General features: G+C 39.8%; 1 protein-coding gene across 2 annotated transcripts in view; it reads left to right on the top strand.

The window, feature by feature from the left end:
* The window catches only part of TMEM132D (transmembrane protein 132D), a 272020-nt gene that overhangs the window by 60081 nt on the left and 194557 nt on the right, over positions 1 to 17382 (top strand). For both annotated transcript variants that reach the window (XR_007506767.1, XM_049806377.1), the window contains exon 2: positions 5129 to 6017. Coding sequence is in view for 1 of the 2 variants with exons in the window: in XM_049806377.1 (XP_049662334.1) it covers positions 5129 to 6017 (889 nt within the window). In the remaining variant the exon portion in view is untranslated. The remainder of the gene's footprint in view (positions 1 to 5128; positions 6018 to 17382) is intronic.

Below are 17382 nucleotides of genomic sequence, written 5' to 3'. Positions count from 1 at the left end.
GAGCAAAAGTGTTCAGAAGATTCAAGGAGAACAGCTGACACTAACTAAAACCATAAAATTTCTGGCCAAACTGAAAAGAAACACTTATCTCAATCCTCAAGATACAGCAACAAACTTTATCTATTGCATTACCAGTCTGCACTTGCAGGTGGTAAGGCAATTGTCCTAAGAAGTTGTTCCCTTCAATCTACAAGAAAAAGGTGATTTATTTATTTTTTTTTTAAATTTAAATATTAGCATTATCTAATTGATTGGAAGAGTGGTTTATTTCTCATGAATGCTGGATGATAATAGATTGAATAGTTTTAAAAATAAAGTAACTGTTAGGGCAATGAAGTCCTAAGGATCTGGCAATACAGAATGAAGTTAGTGGTCTGGCAGATTTCTTCAATTTTCTGAAGCCATGGTCAATAACTTCACAGTAAAACTGAGCTATGAATAGTGTTTTTGTCATTGACTGAGAGCTGCTGTTACATGAAGTTAAAGAAATAAAGATTTAAGATTTTTAGCCAGACTGCGGTACAAAATTAGTAGCCTAATGAAGAAAGCAGCATGACCTTTTGGAAGGTAAATGCAGCATGTTTACAATGTCATGCTCAGGGATATATCACATGCATAAGCTTTGGCTGTGCAGGAGGAGGCTGAATATGCTGCCTTTTTCTGGGATTTTTTTCAAATTCGCTGACCTGCAAAGAATTTGCTCCTTCCATCAATGACAGGCTTTTTTAAAACAGTGTCAGTCAGGGGAAGATTTACGAAAGAGAGAGGAAAGAAAACCCCACCCTACTACAGCATCTCTTCCCAGGTGGCCACTGATTGAAATCCTGAGCAAACCATTCACAGCATGAGAGGTCAAATACAGACATAGTTGTAAGGGATTGAGAAATAATAGCTCCTGGCATAAGCACAGCATCAAAATTAGATTTTATTGGTTTGCTTCAAACTGTTGGGGATCATCTCCTTAATCCAGAATGCTGTACCACCACTCTGCAGTTGCAGCAGATTGTCTTCACCAGACCTTGCAGTGAAGCGGTTTACTCCAATTGAGAGTCAGCCCCTCAAGATTCAGTCGTGCTGTGAGTCATTGCTTGCTGTGGTCCTCTGGAAGAACCTCTTTTTTTCCTCTGCAATGACTCAGCTTAAGAGAACCTGATCTCGCAGCTTGCCACAACTAATAAATTGAAAGTTGCCTGGATCTCTATGGATCATAGGAATCTATCCCTGTATGGATAGATTAAACTCCTAGAAGTTTGTTTTAATCTGGTACTATAGCTTTTTCTATTGATGCAAAGTATGACATCCCCTGTGCCATACATCCACACAGAGAACAAGTAAGGCTAGTTAATGTACTGCACTCTTGCTCTTGGTTATTCTGCTGCCAGGTTCCCCATGTAGACAAGCCTTCATATATGGTGGTACAGTAAAGATAAATTGCAGTTCCCAAATTTAACTATTTTTTGTCTTGATGTTGTTTCCTTAACAGAACTTCAGTTACCCATCCTTTATTTTGTTTGACATATTTAAACTGAGAGATTCACTGTGTGATTCTTATTTACTCAGGTGGGTTATTCCTGTGGAATTTTGATTATGATGGCAGAGGTCTGATGCCATATTTAGGGTAGATGATATGACTTAAGTCTTTAAAACTCTACTTTTACGCTGGGTCTCACCCAATAACACACAAATCTGTAATCTTCTGCAATTGTGCCTTTGTAAAAACACACATAATTTTTACAAAAATAGTCATGGTTGCAATTAAGGATGCTGATAGTTGTTTTTGTTTTTAATTTCCTATCCTTCAGAATCCCTAATAAACTTTCACGGTCAAAATCCAGATGGTACTGCAGAGCTCAGTGTAGTTTTTGAGATTTTTTTTTTCCTGTTTGTGCTGATTATAACTCTCCCCAGATAAAAGTGTAAAATTGTTTGAATTTTTGGCCTTTGGCTGTTTGGAAAGCTGCTGTCAGCTTCCAGCATAAGCCAATTCATATTCGGTGCACGTCCACAGCTTGATGGTAGGGGAAGTGCAACAGCGAGCAGGCCAGTTTGCCATTGCCCAAAAATTTAAAAACCAATGGACCCTGCCCTATCTGGTGAGATTGGTTCCTTTTTTTAATAGGCAGTTCACCTTCTGTTTTTTTTTTTTTTTTTTTTTTTTTAATTTGTGTTGCTCTCCTATTCTGAAGAGTCATTGATTTACATACTCTGAGGAACATTGTCCTGTGGAGATAGGGAATACAGAGGGAATGTATTTAATCCCTTAGATAATTAAGCACTAAAATAAATGATTAAAAATTGAGGCGAAACACTCTGTTAGTTTTAATATAAAAATAATGTACTTCTCCCTGAGGAATGCAAGGGAGGGAGGTGCAATCAAAATAAGGGAAATAAAAAATTGAATACCCTGAGTTTTTTGCCTCTCTCTCTAAGTTGCCTCCTTGATGCCTCACTGTGTTTAATGGTGCTTTGCCAAGCTGTTGGGAGGAGTACAAAATGAGTGGGGAATTTATAAATGGGACATTAGATGGAGAAATGCTGTTATGGGCTTGGTGATCTGAGGAGTACAACAGCAGAACAGATTTCGCCTTAGGGCTGGATAGGAGAGATGCATCCCTGCAACTCCTAAGTACTAGCAAAGCCATTTAGAGTTGTTAGAAATCTTTGTTGGGGGACTATCTAGAAAAAGGTCTTTAAAAACTTCATCTACTCTCAGTGAATATCTGGAGAGAGAGTGGGAACTGAATGCTGAAAAGACAAAGGCTAAAATAAAGGGTGGTTTTGCATGCAAAGTATCTCTGCAGTTTACTCTTGATTAAAAACAAGCAGAAAATCCTTGGGTGTGACTTTCTCTAAATTCAAACAAGATCGAAGCTGAATTTTCCACCTCTAGGGATCACGGGACTTCAGCCTTTTATTGCTGTTGCGATTTACAGTCTCATATGATAAAGTGTGCTGAGGCCATTTTCCCAATTCTTCAGATGGAATTTAGTTCTAATTCCAGGTGGGGTTTAAGAGTTTACATTAATTAAACTTTTGAAAGTAAGGTTTTATTTTAGTTGTTTATTGAGAGAGGAATTTCAGGTTTTCAAGCTGGAGAGAAAGATTTTCAAAACTGTTAAACTCTACTCTGCAGTCCCTTCTTCCTGGCCTCTTCAATTCTGAGATTTGTTCCTTCTTTCTTACAGATGAATGATGCCGACCATTATCTATGGTTCGTTTGTATTTTGGTTTGGTTTTTTTTGGTGATAAGGTTTTTTCTGTGTGTATGGCTTTGGTTTTTTGGTTTTTTTGTTTGTTTGTTTTTGGATTTTTTTGTTTTTTTTGTTGTTGTTGTTGTTTTGTTTGGTTTTTGTTTTTTTTTAATGGACAGCTGGTTTTGCTTTTCCATATAGAAATTTCTTTGCTCCGGTTTTCCAGTTTATTATTTTGCATGACATTAGTGCCTGGAGACCTTAACTGAGATCACAACCTTGTTATTGTAGATGTTCTCATATGAATTGTAAAATAAGTCTGTTGCATTTGCAGCCCACACAGAAAAAGGGTGAGGGGAAATAAATAGTAATACCCTTATTTGTTGGACATGGAACAGCAGCACAGGAAAACCAACTTGTCTGAGATTGGACAAAGTCTATGGCACAGCGAGATCTTCTGCCTTAACTGCTTTGCTATGGAGGTGCCTTGATTGACGTGCTGGCTATGGGTAGCATCAGACTGGCTTCTGCTCCTGCAAGTTATACAGTCCATAGGTAGATAAGATGATTGTTGCTCTGAGAGGCATTTTCCATATTGGTTTTGGTGAACACTTACAGTCTGAAATCAGAGGGTTTTAGGAGCTAACAATGCCTTCCCATAGGATTTGAAGATAACAATCCTCTTCTAGGATTTGCAATGAATTGCAGTGTATAAATGGTGACTAGCAGTAACTGACATCAGTTTAGGCCACCGCAGTACTGGACAAGCAAATAAACATTTAGGTCAGATGCCAAACAAAAAATAAGGAATAATAAAGCATTTGTGGACTAGAGCTTGGGAAACTGGGTTGTCTTTGAATGCCATCTGTGGTAACCCTTTGTCAGTTTTTTGAATAAGGGTAAGGATTTGAATTTGCTATGGAAAACCCCCACAATTTATTTCACAATTAGGGTGTGAAGACATAAGCATGAAGGTCAGATGTTCAAAGAGGAAATGACAGGTTGTATTTGCATCTGTATTTTATAACAGTGTATGTCTTTGCTCTTTGGGACTGACAGTTCCTAGAAAGATGGAGAGCTTATTCTTTAATATGATAGCCTGCCTCAGGTAATTGCTCGATGGCACAGTTAAAACAGATATCTTGCAGTAGGAGAGGCTCGGTGTCATTGAAAATGTTTTTTCAATGTGCAGTGATGTACATTGTACAGATAATGCAGCTGTATTAAGGAACAGTGTAGGGTTAGGCAACAATAGTGGCGTGAATCCTGATAGTTATTTACAGCAGAAAAACCTCCTTTCATAGATGAAGGGAAATAGAAGGGACAATAAATTGGATGCAAATAAAGGTCTTTTTGAAATCCTCTAGTACCAGAGTGCTGTAAGGGAGCTTTTGTGTAAATGGTTATTGTGCTAACTATTCCTAAAGTGAAATGCAGCCTTGTGCAGGAAACTACTTAAAGTCCACGTATTGCTTGAGAGTGCTGAAAAGAAAGTTGACGTGAACTCTAAGTGGTCCATGTGCAGCATTTGATGTGAAAATCATTGCATTGGTTTCCTGTACAAGTGCAGCTTGTTTTAGTGATCAAATTCCTTTTTAAATGTGCCTGTGCAGCGATCTTATGTTGCAGATGCTAACTGGGTAATTTTGCTCTCCAATAATAAATGTGTATTGCACGTGAAGGTGTGACCTTTGGCATGGGTAAACCTACACAAGCTACTTCTTTTAATCTAGCTGCCATGTAGAACATATCATAACCTATTGTTTTCCAAGCTAACTAGATAAATCATCAGCTACTTAAGCTACTTCTGCATAGATTGATGACGCTTGCTATTGCCACTAATGCCAGCTACAGCACTGTCAGTCTCCTCGGTAAAGTCAGCATATCACAGTATGACTTGAAGATCTGATCTTTAAACTCTCCTTTCCTTTCAACAGTGACTGAGAGTCGAGGGATCCTGGAGAGTATACAGAGATTTTCTTTACTGCCAACTTACTTGCCTGTGACCTATCGTATCCACAATGCAGATGTTTCCTTCTTTCTTAAGGAAGCCAACCAGGACATTATGAGGAATTCTAGCTTGCAGTCCCGAGTGGAATCCTTTCTGATCTACAAATCCAAGAGGCCACCTGTGTTAAATGCCAGCTATGGACCTTTTTCCATTGAACAAGTAGTGCCCCAGGACTTAATGTTGTCTTCAAATCCATTTGCATCTACTAACAAGTTCGCCTTTAATTGGAAACTTAAGGCCTTCATAATGAGTGACAAAATTTACCCGAGCAAGCCCAAAGTCCAGGTCCTGTTCTACATTGTGGGCAGGGACTGGGATGACTACAGCACCACGGAACGGCTGCCCTGCCTGCGGGTGTTTGCCTTTCGAGAGACACGGGAAGTCAGAGGCAGCTGCAGGCTGAAAGGGGATCTGGGGTTGTGTGTGGCAGAGCTGGAGCTCCTGCCAAGCTGGTTTAACCCCCCCACGGTTGTTGCTGGCCGTAAGAAACCAATGGATCAGTCTGAAGGGAGCCCTGTGGAGCTTTACTATGCCATACAACCAGGAGACGAGAAAGGGGAATGCACCAAGGAGGATGTAAGGAAAAGCAATGGGATCCGACCAGGGCGCAATGACATTGATGAGTCAGGACCTCCCTTGCAGAGGATTGGAAGTGTTTTCCTTTACCAGACACATGCTGGCCCTTCTTTAAATGAAATGAGATTGGATAATAATATTGCCATCCAGTATGCACCAAAGACTGTTAAGCAAGGTGACATTTTGACTTTCCTTGTATCTGTTGCTAAAAATTCAACAGAAGATCAGTTCACACTGAGGTAAGGCTGTTTTGTGTTTCTTTGGTACCTTATTTTTTGTTCCTCTACGCTTAGTATGGGAAGTCAGTTTCTCATGTATAAATTGCTGCTCTACAGAAATTGTATCACAGTTGATTGATGTGATGTTTCTCCTGTTGTTCAGTCTAATATTGTATGAATTGTCTGAGATGTGATCTCTTTGAGTGAGGAAGGCCTTTTCTTGAGGTTGTCCTTTGAGTACTTCTTATAAAACTTGAAATAGTAGAGCTGGGACCTATCTATGTGCTAATAGGAGATAACATTTAAAGTCTCCTGAGATGGAGTTTGCAGTCCTCCTAATCTCTCATTGAACTCGTGTTAAGATTAGTAAAGCTCAAATCCGCAAAGGTATTTATAGGAAGTGAGCAAGAATTAGGCATCTAAGGAAGATTTATATGCTTAAATATCTCTCCTTAACTTGTTGTAAAGCCTGGTTCTGTTTTATAGGATGTTCGAGCTTCCTAAGTATTATGGATATACCAAAACCATTTCTGAAGATGAAAAATACCTGAGGATGGTAGTGGTTGTTTTTTGAACGTATTGTCAAATGCCACATTAGTTTATTTTGCTGCTTTCCAAGCACTGGGGTATTACAGTGGGAAGCTCACTATAATCTCCAATATAATACAAGAAAGAACAGCAAAGACTATGAGGCTGTACTGTGACAAACTGAGAGCAGATGTGCATTGCATGTAAGTGAGACTGTCCAGTTGTCTTTTCAAGTTTGCCAATCTGTGTTCCAGCACTATAAACCAGGGTTGTGCAGCTGACACATGGAAGATTGGTGTGTGTAGAGCTAATTTCATTCTTTTATCCCTTACCAATTACTCGTGTCAGCTCTTAGAACTGGAGGTAAGTGTCACGTTCTGGATTCGGACATTGACTGACTCGTCTTGGGTGTTTGTCCCAGAAATGACCATTGGTGCCAAAGCTCACAAAACATACCTTCTAAAAAGGAGGTGCATCATAAGAGGGAGCAATAAACTCCCCGTTCTTACAAATGTCACAGATGCACCAGAGCCAACAGCTGTGCTGAGCACTAGAGATGCTTGGTGCCTTCATTCTGACTGGATACAAAATAGACTCTCCTTTCTCTGGTGCCCATACATCTCAAACTCTGAAAATCTCTGGCTAAAGTCACGTGGATATGGTTCAGGATTTAATTATTAAAATGGCATAAAGCTGTAAATGCAACATTGTTGAACTTGGATGTATACCTCATACTGGAGTAAGTAAAGTTTCACTCCACTGACCTAAGTAGTAAGGGCTCAAACTGGTCATTCTCATTATTTCCCCACCTCCCCCAGGTGGGGGATTTGTGGGGGATTTCTGGGCGAAGTGGTTTGCCACAAAATCAGGTCATACCTCTTTGCAATTGTGTGATATATAAAGTGAGTAACCACAGCACTTAGCTGCTGACTCGAGGACAGTTATTTCCTCTTCATCTGGTAGAGGACAAACAGCAGTAGGATATCTACTTTCCTTACCATATCAGGTTTTAATTTTCTGAATTGTTTCCCGAGTGACTAATTTCAAGATGGACAATCTGAGTTCCTCATAGTAGAGCATTCAGGGATGCCTTTCAATTTTTCTCTATACCAATGACTTTAAAGGGATATTATTTCAGACATGTATGGAAAATTCTACTACATATGAAAATTTGTTTAAATAAAAATATTAAAAACCTTTTCTATCTAAGAGCAAATTAAGGTAAAAACTGTTCATTGTTTTTACTCTGTAAATGCAGGGTCAAAGAAATCTGATGACTTCTATATTTGTGAGCTGTGATCAGTTAAAAGTAGAGCTAGTTATAACCATGATAATTATGTAGGTTTATAAAATTTTCAAAATCTTACTTTGTTTAAATTGGGATGAAAACTGAACACCTGAACTTCTGAATGAATGCTTCTAAAATTAATTTTCTGGAACAAAAAGGAAACTGTGTTTGAATTTTAGCTTTTTATTTTGAGATCTAAGGTATCATAAAACAGAAAAAAAGCTAAAAATAGATAGCAAATGTCGGTTCAAAATGAAAAATGTGGCGTTTTCTTCTTCAAAAACATCAGTTTGCTGTTACCTTTTAAATACAAACTTCTGTAACAGCTTGCTGTTAACTCATGTCACTTTCATGAGTTTTGATTTCTCTTGACCTGCTTTTCTAACAGTAGCTGGCTTTCAGACTATAATCTGCTGCAATATCAGAGTAGTTATAATATCTGTTCTACTGTGCTTCTAAAGCACCATTGCCTGTCTGTCTTTGATCTAGCTACAGCATGTCTAAGCTTCTGTTTGGTTGTTTTCTTGGTCAGAATTGTAGTATCCATGTTCTGCATTCATCCCTCTGACACGTACATAGCTAATTCAGTTTTCGGTGGTTGTTAATTTATACATATCTTCTGCTGTAAGGTAAAAAGCAACTATTGGGTAAGAACGAAAAATTGAGCTTGATTAAATGCTTTGGCTGAAATTCTTTTTTTTATATTGGGATCTCCTATAATCCCAGTGTCAGACAACATACTAATGCCTGTTTCATGGCCCTCTCTTTAGGAGTAAATGTCCCTCTAAGTGATCAGATATTGAAGTAGCCTTTGGCTGAAATAAGGCCCTATTTCAGGACTGGAAATCTTATGTCAGTCTAGTATATCTGTTATCCATAACTAAATGATCTTTAAAGGTCCATTCCAACCCAAACCATTCTATGATTACACTATATAGGTTCTCTTCTGACATGATCAACTAAACAAAAGACTGTGTTTGCGATATGCTGCCTGTTCTGATTTCAGAACAGACTCTCCAGTTGGCATTGTGTAAAAGCCATCAGAGACCTCTTCTGTGACCCAATCAAATTTTAAATCCTAAAACTTTAAATTGTCTTGCTTTGTAGAGGTACAGACATTGGGTCAGGGTAGAATGAAAGAAACTTCATCCTGTTAGAACATGTAAATATGAGGGCATGAAGAGCCATGTAAAAAATCCTCCATTCTGTCAGTTGAGATGGAGCAAAAAGGAGTAAAATTACCCATTTGTGTAAATAATCAATAAAATGATTGATCAAAATACCTAGGAAAGCATAACAGACCTTGTCCACTCAGACAGAAATGGTGAGTCTAAGGAAAAAAACGGCAGTTTGGGGAGAGGAAAAGCAGTCTCTGGCCTCAGCTGTTACACAGAGGGTCCCTCTGTATTTTCCAAATGATCCCTTTTTCCTATACACCGTATGGATTTTCACTGATGGCCAGTTTTATATTTCTAAATGAAAAAACCCTATGCCTGTTATTAAATATAAACTAAATGGGAGAATGCAGGATTGCACAATAAAATCCACTATGTGATCAGATTACTTCTAAGGGCTATAAAGTAACGTGTTTCAAGGTGCCTTGTTTCACCAGACTGATTTTCAACAGGCTGCTTCAGAACTGGGACTTAACTTTAACAAACTCCTGGCTGTTTTCAACTTTGGTGTTCCAAGGTTCGGAAGGGAATCCCAAGGGTGTAGGGAAAACCTTGTTAGATCCTTAGTTCGTGAAGACCGTAAATGATTTCTGTGGGTGTCTGATCTGGTTAATAAGAGGCTAGTATGGCTAGCACTGCCAGCTGTTGTCATATAATAAAGACATCAGATTTCTTCTTGCAGACACAGATTCAGTACCCAATAATCTGTGAGCTTCCAGGGAGCCTTCAAGTGAGTCAGTTAATCTGTCACCGCCTCCTTTCCCTTTCTCTAACCTGGCAGTGCTGGGAATAGTGACTACTTCCATGCCCTGTCCTCTGATTGCAATGGCAGTACTGCTCCTTGGGACAAAAAGGGGTGTGCTGGTGGCTATTGTGCACTGCAACTGATATTGGTCTTTATGGTTTCTGCTCCTATATTGTAAATACAGCAATACAGCCAGAGTGTGCTGCATCTGTCCGGTGTCTTCTCCCTCTGATCTCCTCTGTGGTAAAGGAAAGTGCACCCCACCCCCACCCCTGAGAAAATTGTATTAATTTTTATTTTGAAACAGTCCCTTATTTTTAGAAGCTCTACCTTGAGTGGCAGCAAGAATTGGAACTGTATTCATAAAGTGAGGCCAAGGGCTGCTGGCAAAATGCTTTTACCATTGCTTTTGCTCCAGTGGACTGGAAATCATGGCTTGAACAGATGGAAAATATAGGATATACGGGTCAAAAAAGAGAAACGGACATGCAAAACAACCAGAAGTCAAAAATTACTCATCATTACTGAATATTTTTTGTTTCAAAAAAATTGTGTTTAGAGTAAGCTCTATCCCTTTTCTAATAGGAAATTGTCTCCAAGGGGAACCTTCTAGAAACTGCTAAATACTAAAATATATAGGGAAAGGTATGTTTGGGGTTTTTTTTCTCATACTGCTCTTCTGCATCGTAGAAGATTTAGAGTAGTGAACATGAAACTGATGGACTGTTTTTAATTTTGTGAAAGAGTTGGACCATAAGGGCCAAGGCCTAGGTTTTGTTTTTTAATGAACTGGAGAAATTAAAAATATTTGTCTTCACTCTGTATGGGTGTGAGAGTTAGAGGAAAGGAAGGAAAGAAATAAAATGGAAATGATGGATAAATATGGAATACTGCTGTAAGCACCAGCTTGTAAGCTTGGACTGGAGCGCTGAGCCTTAAGAAACGGACTGATTTCTTGGCTTAATTCACACACTTGCTTCCTCTTTGGTCTTGGCCAAGTCACTTAACCTCTCTGAAGCCATTTTATCACTGCTAATATCAACAATTATTTGAAGATGACATGCTGTATACAAGCAACAAGCAATTATATCTTCCCAGTGAAGCAGTTATTAAATGCCTTTATAAAATAAGTGATTGAATGTCCTGTGCCTTTATGCTATTATCTTCTCTCCTTTTGAATGCAAATTAATTATTCATTGTATTCTTTGTAATTAGCCACATGGGAGGGTTGTGTGCAGAGGCACAAATAGTGTTGTACATCCTACCCCAAAGAGAGCTGCTGTAGAGCCCACAGCTGTGCCTGTGTGATCAAAGGCAAACCTCAAAGACCCTTAACACTGACCAGCCCTGGACATACAGCCTATGCAGTCCCAGAGACTGTTTTGCCATCTTTTTGCAAGCTGATGACCAGAGAAAGCGGAAGACTCTCTACCCTTCCCATCAAACCTGAAGTTTGTGGAAAATGTTCTAGTCTATTTCATTTTACTGGTTTGCTCCAAACTTCAAGATATGTATACTGGAAACCAAAATTGAAAGGAAATCTTTATCTGAAGTTTTTTTGCTGAGAATGGAAAACATATAAAGTATTATTTCATGTCAGTCCTTCAAAATGTTTTCAGTAACTAATGCTTCAAAGCTTCTAGTGTTACGCAATTTTACAGTTCCTGTTTGCTGCAAGCTCAAATTACTGCTGGTTATTAACACTGTGCTGTGTTACATACATTACAATTAGTATATGTAGGCATGCCATAGTTTTCCAAACTTAGGAACATGAGTTTTCTGAATCTACAGTGCAGATATAGTTCTCTTTTATTAACATGTTTCTGCTAAGCCTAATAAATGTAACCTTCCTTTGTGTTTAAAAGTCGACAGTATTGATACTTTCTGCTTGCAACCTTTTAGGTTTGCAAGGATTCATTTCTGGAAATGAATCAACAAAGAAATGCTAGAGATGGAATTGCCTTAAGGTACTTAATGTCAGACATGGATGTATTCATGAGTGAAAAAAGTTGTAGCTTTTATTTTTTATTCAATTTATAATTATACTTAGTGAATCATGTGTGCTAAATTATATACAGTTATTACCCTGAAAGAAGTAAATGCAGTTCCGACAGCAACTAATAATTGTAGATCCTCTAGTTTCCCAAATCTGATTATCTCCCCCCCCTCCTCCCCCCCGAAGTGTAGAAAAATACTATTTTATTTTCTTGATTCTGAAATGGACGCCAGGGTAGCAGAGTTTACCAGGACCTTGGAATATGTGCATTTTTGTTGCGTCCATCTCTTTTCACATTGTGATGTGGGCTTTGCCAGAAATTGACAGTATGGCATAGTGTGCCAGGGTCAGATCACAGAATCATAGAACCATTTAGGTTGGAAAAGACCTTCAAGATCATAGAGTCCAACCATCAACCGTGCCCACTAAACCATGTTCTGAAGTGCCTTGTCTACATGTTTTTTGAATACCTCCAGGGATGGTGACTCAACCACTTCTCTGGGCAGCCTGTTCCAATGTGTGACAACCCTCTCAGTAAATTTTTTTTTCCTAATATCTAACCTAAATCTCCCTTGCCTCGACTTGAGGCCATTTCCTCTTGTCCTATCTCCAGCCACCTGACAGAAGAGACCAGCACCCACCTCACTACAACCCCCTTTCAGGTAGTTGTAGAGAGCTGTAAGGTCTCCCCTCAGCCTCCTCTTCTCTAAACTAAACAGCCCCAGCTCCCTCAGCCGCTCCTCATAAGACTTGTGCTCCAGGCCCCTCACCAACTTGGTTGCCCTTCTCTGGACACGCTCCAGCAACTCAATGTCTTTCTTGTAGCGAGGGGCCCAAAACTGAACACAGTACTCGAAGTGTGGCTGCACCAGTGCCAAATACAGGGGAAAAATCACCTCCCTGCTCCTGCTGGCCATGCTATTTTTGATACAGGCCAGGATGCTGTTGGCCTTCTTGGCCACCTGGGCACACTGCTGGCTCACATTAAGCCGGCTGTCAACCGGCACACCCAGGTCTTTCTCTGCCGGGCAGCTTTCCAGCCGCTCTTCCCCAAGCCCGTAGCGCTGCATGGGGTTGCCATGACCAAAGTGCAGGACCCAGCACTTGGCCTTGTTGAACTTCATACGATTGGCCTCAGCCCATCGATAGAGCCTGTCCAGATCTCTCTGTAGAGCCTCCCTACCCTCAAGCAGATCAACCCTGCCTCCCAAATTGGTGTCACCTGCAAACTTGCTGAGGGTGCACTCAATCCCCTCATCCAAATCATCGATAAAGATATTAAACAGAACTGGGCCCAACACCGAGCTCTGGGGAACACCACTTGTGACCCGCCACCAACTGGATTTCACCCCATTCACCACAACCCTCTGGGCTCGTCCAGCCAGCCAGTTCTTCACCCAGCGAAGAGTACGCTTGTCCAAGCCACGAGACGCCAGCTTCTCAAGGAGTATGCCATGAGAGACAGTGTCAAAGGCCTTGCTGAAGTCAAGGTAGATAATATCCACAGCCTTTCCCTCATCCACTAGGCGGGTCGCCTCGTCATAGAAGGAGATGAGGTTGGTCAAGCAGAACCTGCCTTTCGTAAACCCATGCTGACTGGTCCTGATCCCCTGCTTGTCCTGGACTTGCCATGTGAGTGCTCTCAAGACAAACCATTCCATAATCTTCCCCGGTACCGAGGTCAGGCTGACAGGCCTGTAGTTCCCTGGATCCTCCCTCTGACCCTTCATGTAAATGGGAGTCACGCTGGCAAACCTCCAGTCCTCTGGGACCACCCCTGTTGACCAGGATTGCTGATAGATGATGGAGAGTGGCTTGGCAAAGACGTCTGCCGGTTCCCTCAGTACTCTTGGATGGATCCCATCAGGTCCCATAGATTTGTGAGTGTCCAGATGGCATAGTAGGTCCCTAACTATTTCCTCCTGGATTAAGGGAGGGTATATTCTGCTCTTCATCCTCGCCTTCCAGCTCAGGGGACTGAGTACCCTGAGGATAACTGGTCTCCCTATTAGAGTGAGACAAGGCATTAAGTACCTCAGCCTTTTCCTCATCTCTGGTGGCAAGCATAGGCAGCATGAAGCATCCTAGTGCATGGGGAGGAATGCAGGATCTAATGCTGCTCCCATTTATGAGAATTGCATTCTGTTTTTATTTTAAACTGCAATGTTGTTTGTGTTACTGTTCTTGCATGTCCTTTTTGCTAATGCTTAGCATATGAGAGGAGAGATGTATCCTTTGATTATCTGGTAAAGCCCAACTCCACTGTGGTTTGTTTGTTGTTTTGGGTTTTTTTTTTCTCCCTAGTTCATCCGCTTTGCCAGAAGTATCTGCAGCAGAAGCATGAGAGTAATTCGACTTTTCACTGAGCATCCAATAACTTTACCTCTCCCTCCAGTATAGTCTACAGCCTGCACTGCCTTATTATAATTCCTACACTTGTGTCCTCCAGTAATAGAGTTTCATGGTGGAAACTTGCATTTAAGGGCTGAACTCCCCAGAAAGGGTGGGTAAGAACTGGTTGTTGGTAACAGGATTTTGGATACGGCCATGTAATAAGGCAGAGCTTTTTAGGCTTCATAAGCCCCATACATTCACAGGATCTCTCCGGAGTTGCTCAACACAGGGATGTGGCTTCTTGGCATCTGTGTGCTCTGTTGGGTGATATCTGAGGGGAGAGAGTTCACCTACCACTGCTGCAGCCCAAGGTGCTCCAGGATTAAGCTTGAAATAAGCTTCCAGTGGGCTGATATAAGTGCCTGCACAGTGAAAGAGCTTTTACTGTTTTGCTCTCCTACGGCAAGTAGATTTATATGCAAAATACACACTTTGCAAACAGTTCTTTTTTGCTCTCCTGCTTACCTGGGGCTTTCACTCTTTTCTCTTTCCTGGGAACGTGCTTTCTTCCCTGCCGAGATCAGCTAAGTTCATATTATAGTGTATGATGAGCTTACTGCAAGTATGGGAGATGATGTTAAGAAGTGAGAACATGTGTCATGCAGTCGAGGATGTGTAGGAGTGCAAAGGGGTATAGGAATTATGTGTTCTGAAGAGAGGACCTTTTCACTGGCATTTTATTGCCAGGAATTTGAACGGTTTTATATGAAGATCTAAATAGAGAAAATTAGTTAATTGTGTTGTCTGCTTAGCTCTGCTTTTCCTTTTACATGTGTGACCTAATGCATTCAAGAGATGCTGCTGGAGTGGAAAAATAAATTCCAAGAGATGAAAGAAAACCTTGTGATTGACAGAAGCGATTGGAAGCTGGGAGATGAGCTTTGCTATTTCTAGCTCTGTCATAGGCTTTTCATTGTAACATGGAAGTCTAAGACCAACTTAAAAAAGAACTTGATGCTCCAAAATCACACTTAAATAGAATTTAGTTATCTGAATTTAAGTGAGTAGTCCACCAGAACCTTATCCATTTGCCCAGGTGCACAGGATATGAAAGTGATCTAATAGCCTGGAAGGTAGTGCATGTTCCTCAATGCTGTATTTACTATATTGCAAGTGGCATCTACTGAACTGTAGGCCTTGAAGAAGTAGACACCCCTCTCTGATATTTCCTACCAACTTTATTTGTGTAGATCTCTACATGTGATCTTCAAACTTAAATCCTTTAAAGTTAGGCACTGGAATTAAACCAAAATTCTGGTTTCCCTTGCATCCAATGTGAAATCACTGGGTGTTTTATGAGGATGCTGAGCTCTGAAATTAACTTTCAGAGGAGTCACAAACTGTGGCCTACAAGGTGATAGGGCCGGTGGTGACCCTGCTGGTGCACGGTGGATTGAAAGAAAGGAGAACCTTTGGGCATCATAGCTACAGCCAAAGGAAATTTGGGATAAAAATACATGCAGCCACAGGTTTTGAAAAATGAAGTCCTAGTCTTTGCTTTCTTCATCTACTAAGAAGAAATTAGTAATATCTATCCTGGTAGAATGTGCTACTTTTCTGAGATGAATGAACTAACTTGGGATCTTTGGTTAGGAGATATTCAATAAATACGAAGGACAGTTATAATCCACCAAACCCCACAGGTCATCTGCTAGCTCACTTCTGCAATAATGATTGATTTGTTTATTGGTTTGAATTCTATTTGTATCTGAGAGAGGAATATATCCTATCAGCAATTAATTGGAACAGTCCTGAATTATTTAACAATTCATAGGATTTTCCCTTTGGTGTATATGTTTTGTTAACATTAAAAATTGTGAAAAATAAACTCTTAAGAGATTAGGACTGGTTTTCTGTTTAAAGAATTCTGCCTTTGTTTCTCATATGCTTTCATGTTTGTAGCATTGTGGCCTTAAATGTTTTCTTTAGCTGTTGCTGCTGAGTGAGTAGCTATTGGAAAAATCTTTTCATTTGGAGGAAATCCAGTTTAGCTTCACTAGCAGCAAGATGTGTCCTGATTTTACACTGCTAAGTTGGTGTACACTACCCTAACCTATATATAGTTTGGGGTTTCACTGTCAAACTCTCACCAGATTTCCAGAGGAATGAAGTCAAAAGTATAAAATACCATTATTCTTAGGCAATGACTAAAGGTTGTACTGAAAACTTGTAAAACTCTGATATTGTGAGAAAGGTGAGATTTTGTATAAACTGTATCTATGATATTTCTGCATTTGTAAACAAAACTTGGGGGTCAGAAGTATTTAGGTACCATTTTTATAAATGTTGAGAGGGTTTGTGGTCTGTCTATGGTATTTTTAATGTTGTCTTTCTGATGATCATTGTGGGAATACAGTGAGTGATCTGAAATTGTGGTAGTGAATAAGCAATGCTCATTGATAATTGGGAAAATTTTTCCTAAAAGGCCCCTAGAGTTTAAGTTACATAAACTTCTCTTATCTGTCATTTTATCTAATAATCGATCAATAATAATCTAGCAAACGTGAAAAAGGCTGCATAAATACATAAGGGTAGCAGAGTCAAGATCATTAGGACTCAATTTATACAGCAAAAAAATTTGAACTAGACTGACATTTTATCAAATTGTTTGTGTGCTCTTCTAGTGCTGAGCTAAATCAAATTTTATTCTTAGTGCTGAAGTAAATCATATTTTAGCAGCAGAAACAATCGGGCAACAAGTGGTGATCTGGAAGGTTACCAGCCGCATAAAACTCTGTGAAGAGAAGGGATTTTTATCTAGGCCTTAGATTATGTGGCTATTTCATGATATCCCAACCCTGAATTTGTACTTCCTCTGTCAGGTTGAAAAGAATTCTAACGTGCATTTTTAACTTCCTTCTTCTATAGCTTTGGTTTGTTCTGTCACTTAAACATCCCCTTCCACATTCTTGTTTAAACAACACCTAAAATCTTCTCTTCTCCACGACATACATAACTGACTTTTCTTTTTTTCCTTCCTCTTCCACTGATCTTGTGGCCTACTTTGGCCAATTTAAAACTAAGGAGAGAAGAGGAATTTAAAAAAAATAAGTTAAAAAATCCCTCTGATTCTTTTGAGTTATAGCCTCTAAATTTCAGCTGTTCCACTGCTCGGTCTTGATGTAAAAATGAACTTAATATTTTTTCTGGGTTCTTTTTCCTTGCAAAGAACAGGGTAGGGAATGTAAAATTTTCCATTGATGGTTATTTTTTCAGTTTTAAAAAACACCCCAGATCACTAAGTTGGTTACCTGACTGAT

The sequence above is a fragment of the Accipiter gentilis genome, chromosome 7 (genome assembly GCF_929443795.1).
Source record: "Accipiter gentilis chromosome 7, bAccGen1.1, whole genome shotgun sequence".
Classification (NCBI taxonomy): domain Eukaryota; kingdom Metazoa; phylum Chordata; class Aves; order Accipitriformes; family Accipitridae; genus Astur; species Astur gentilis.
The sequence above is the reverse complement of the archived record's forward strand: the minus strand, read 5'-3'. Positions and strand labels throughout refer to the sequence as shown.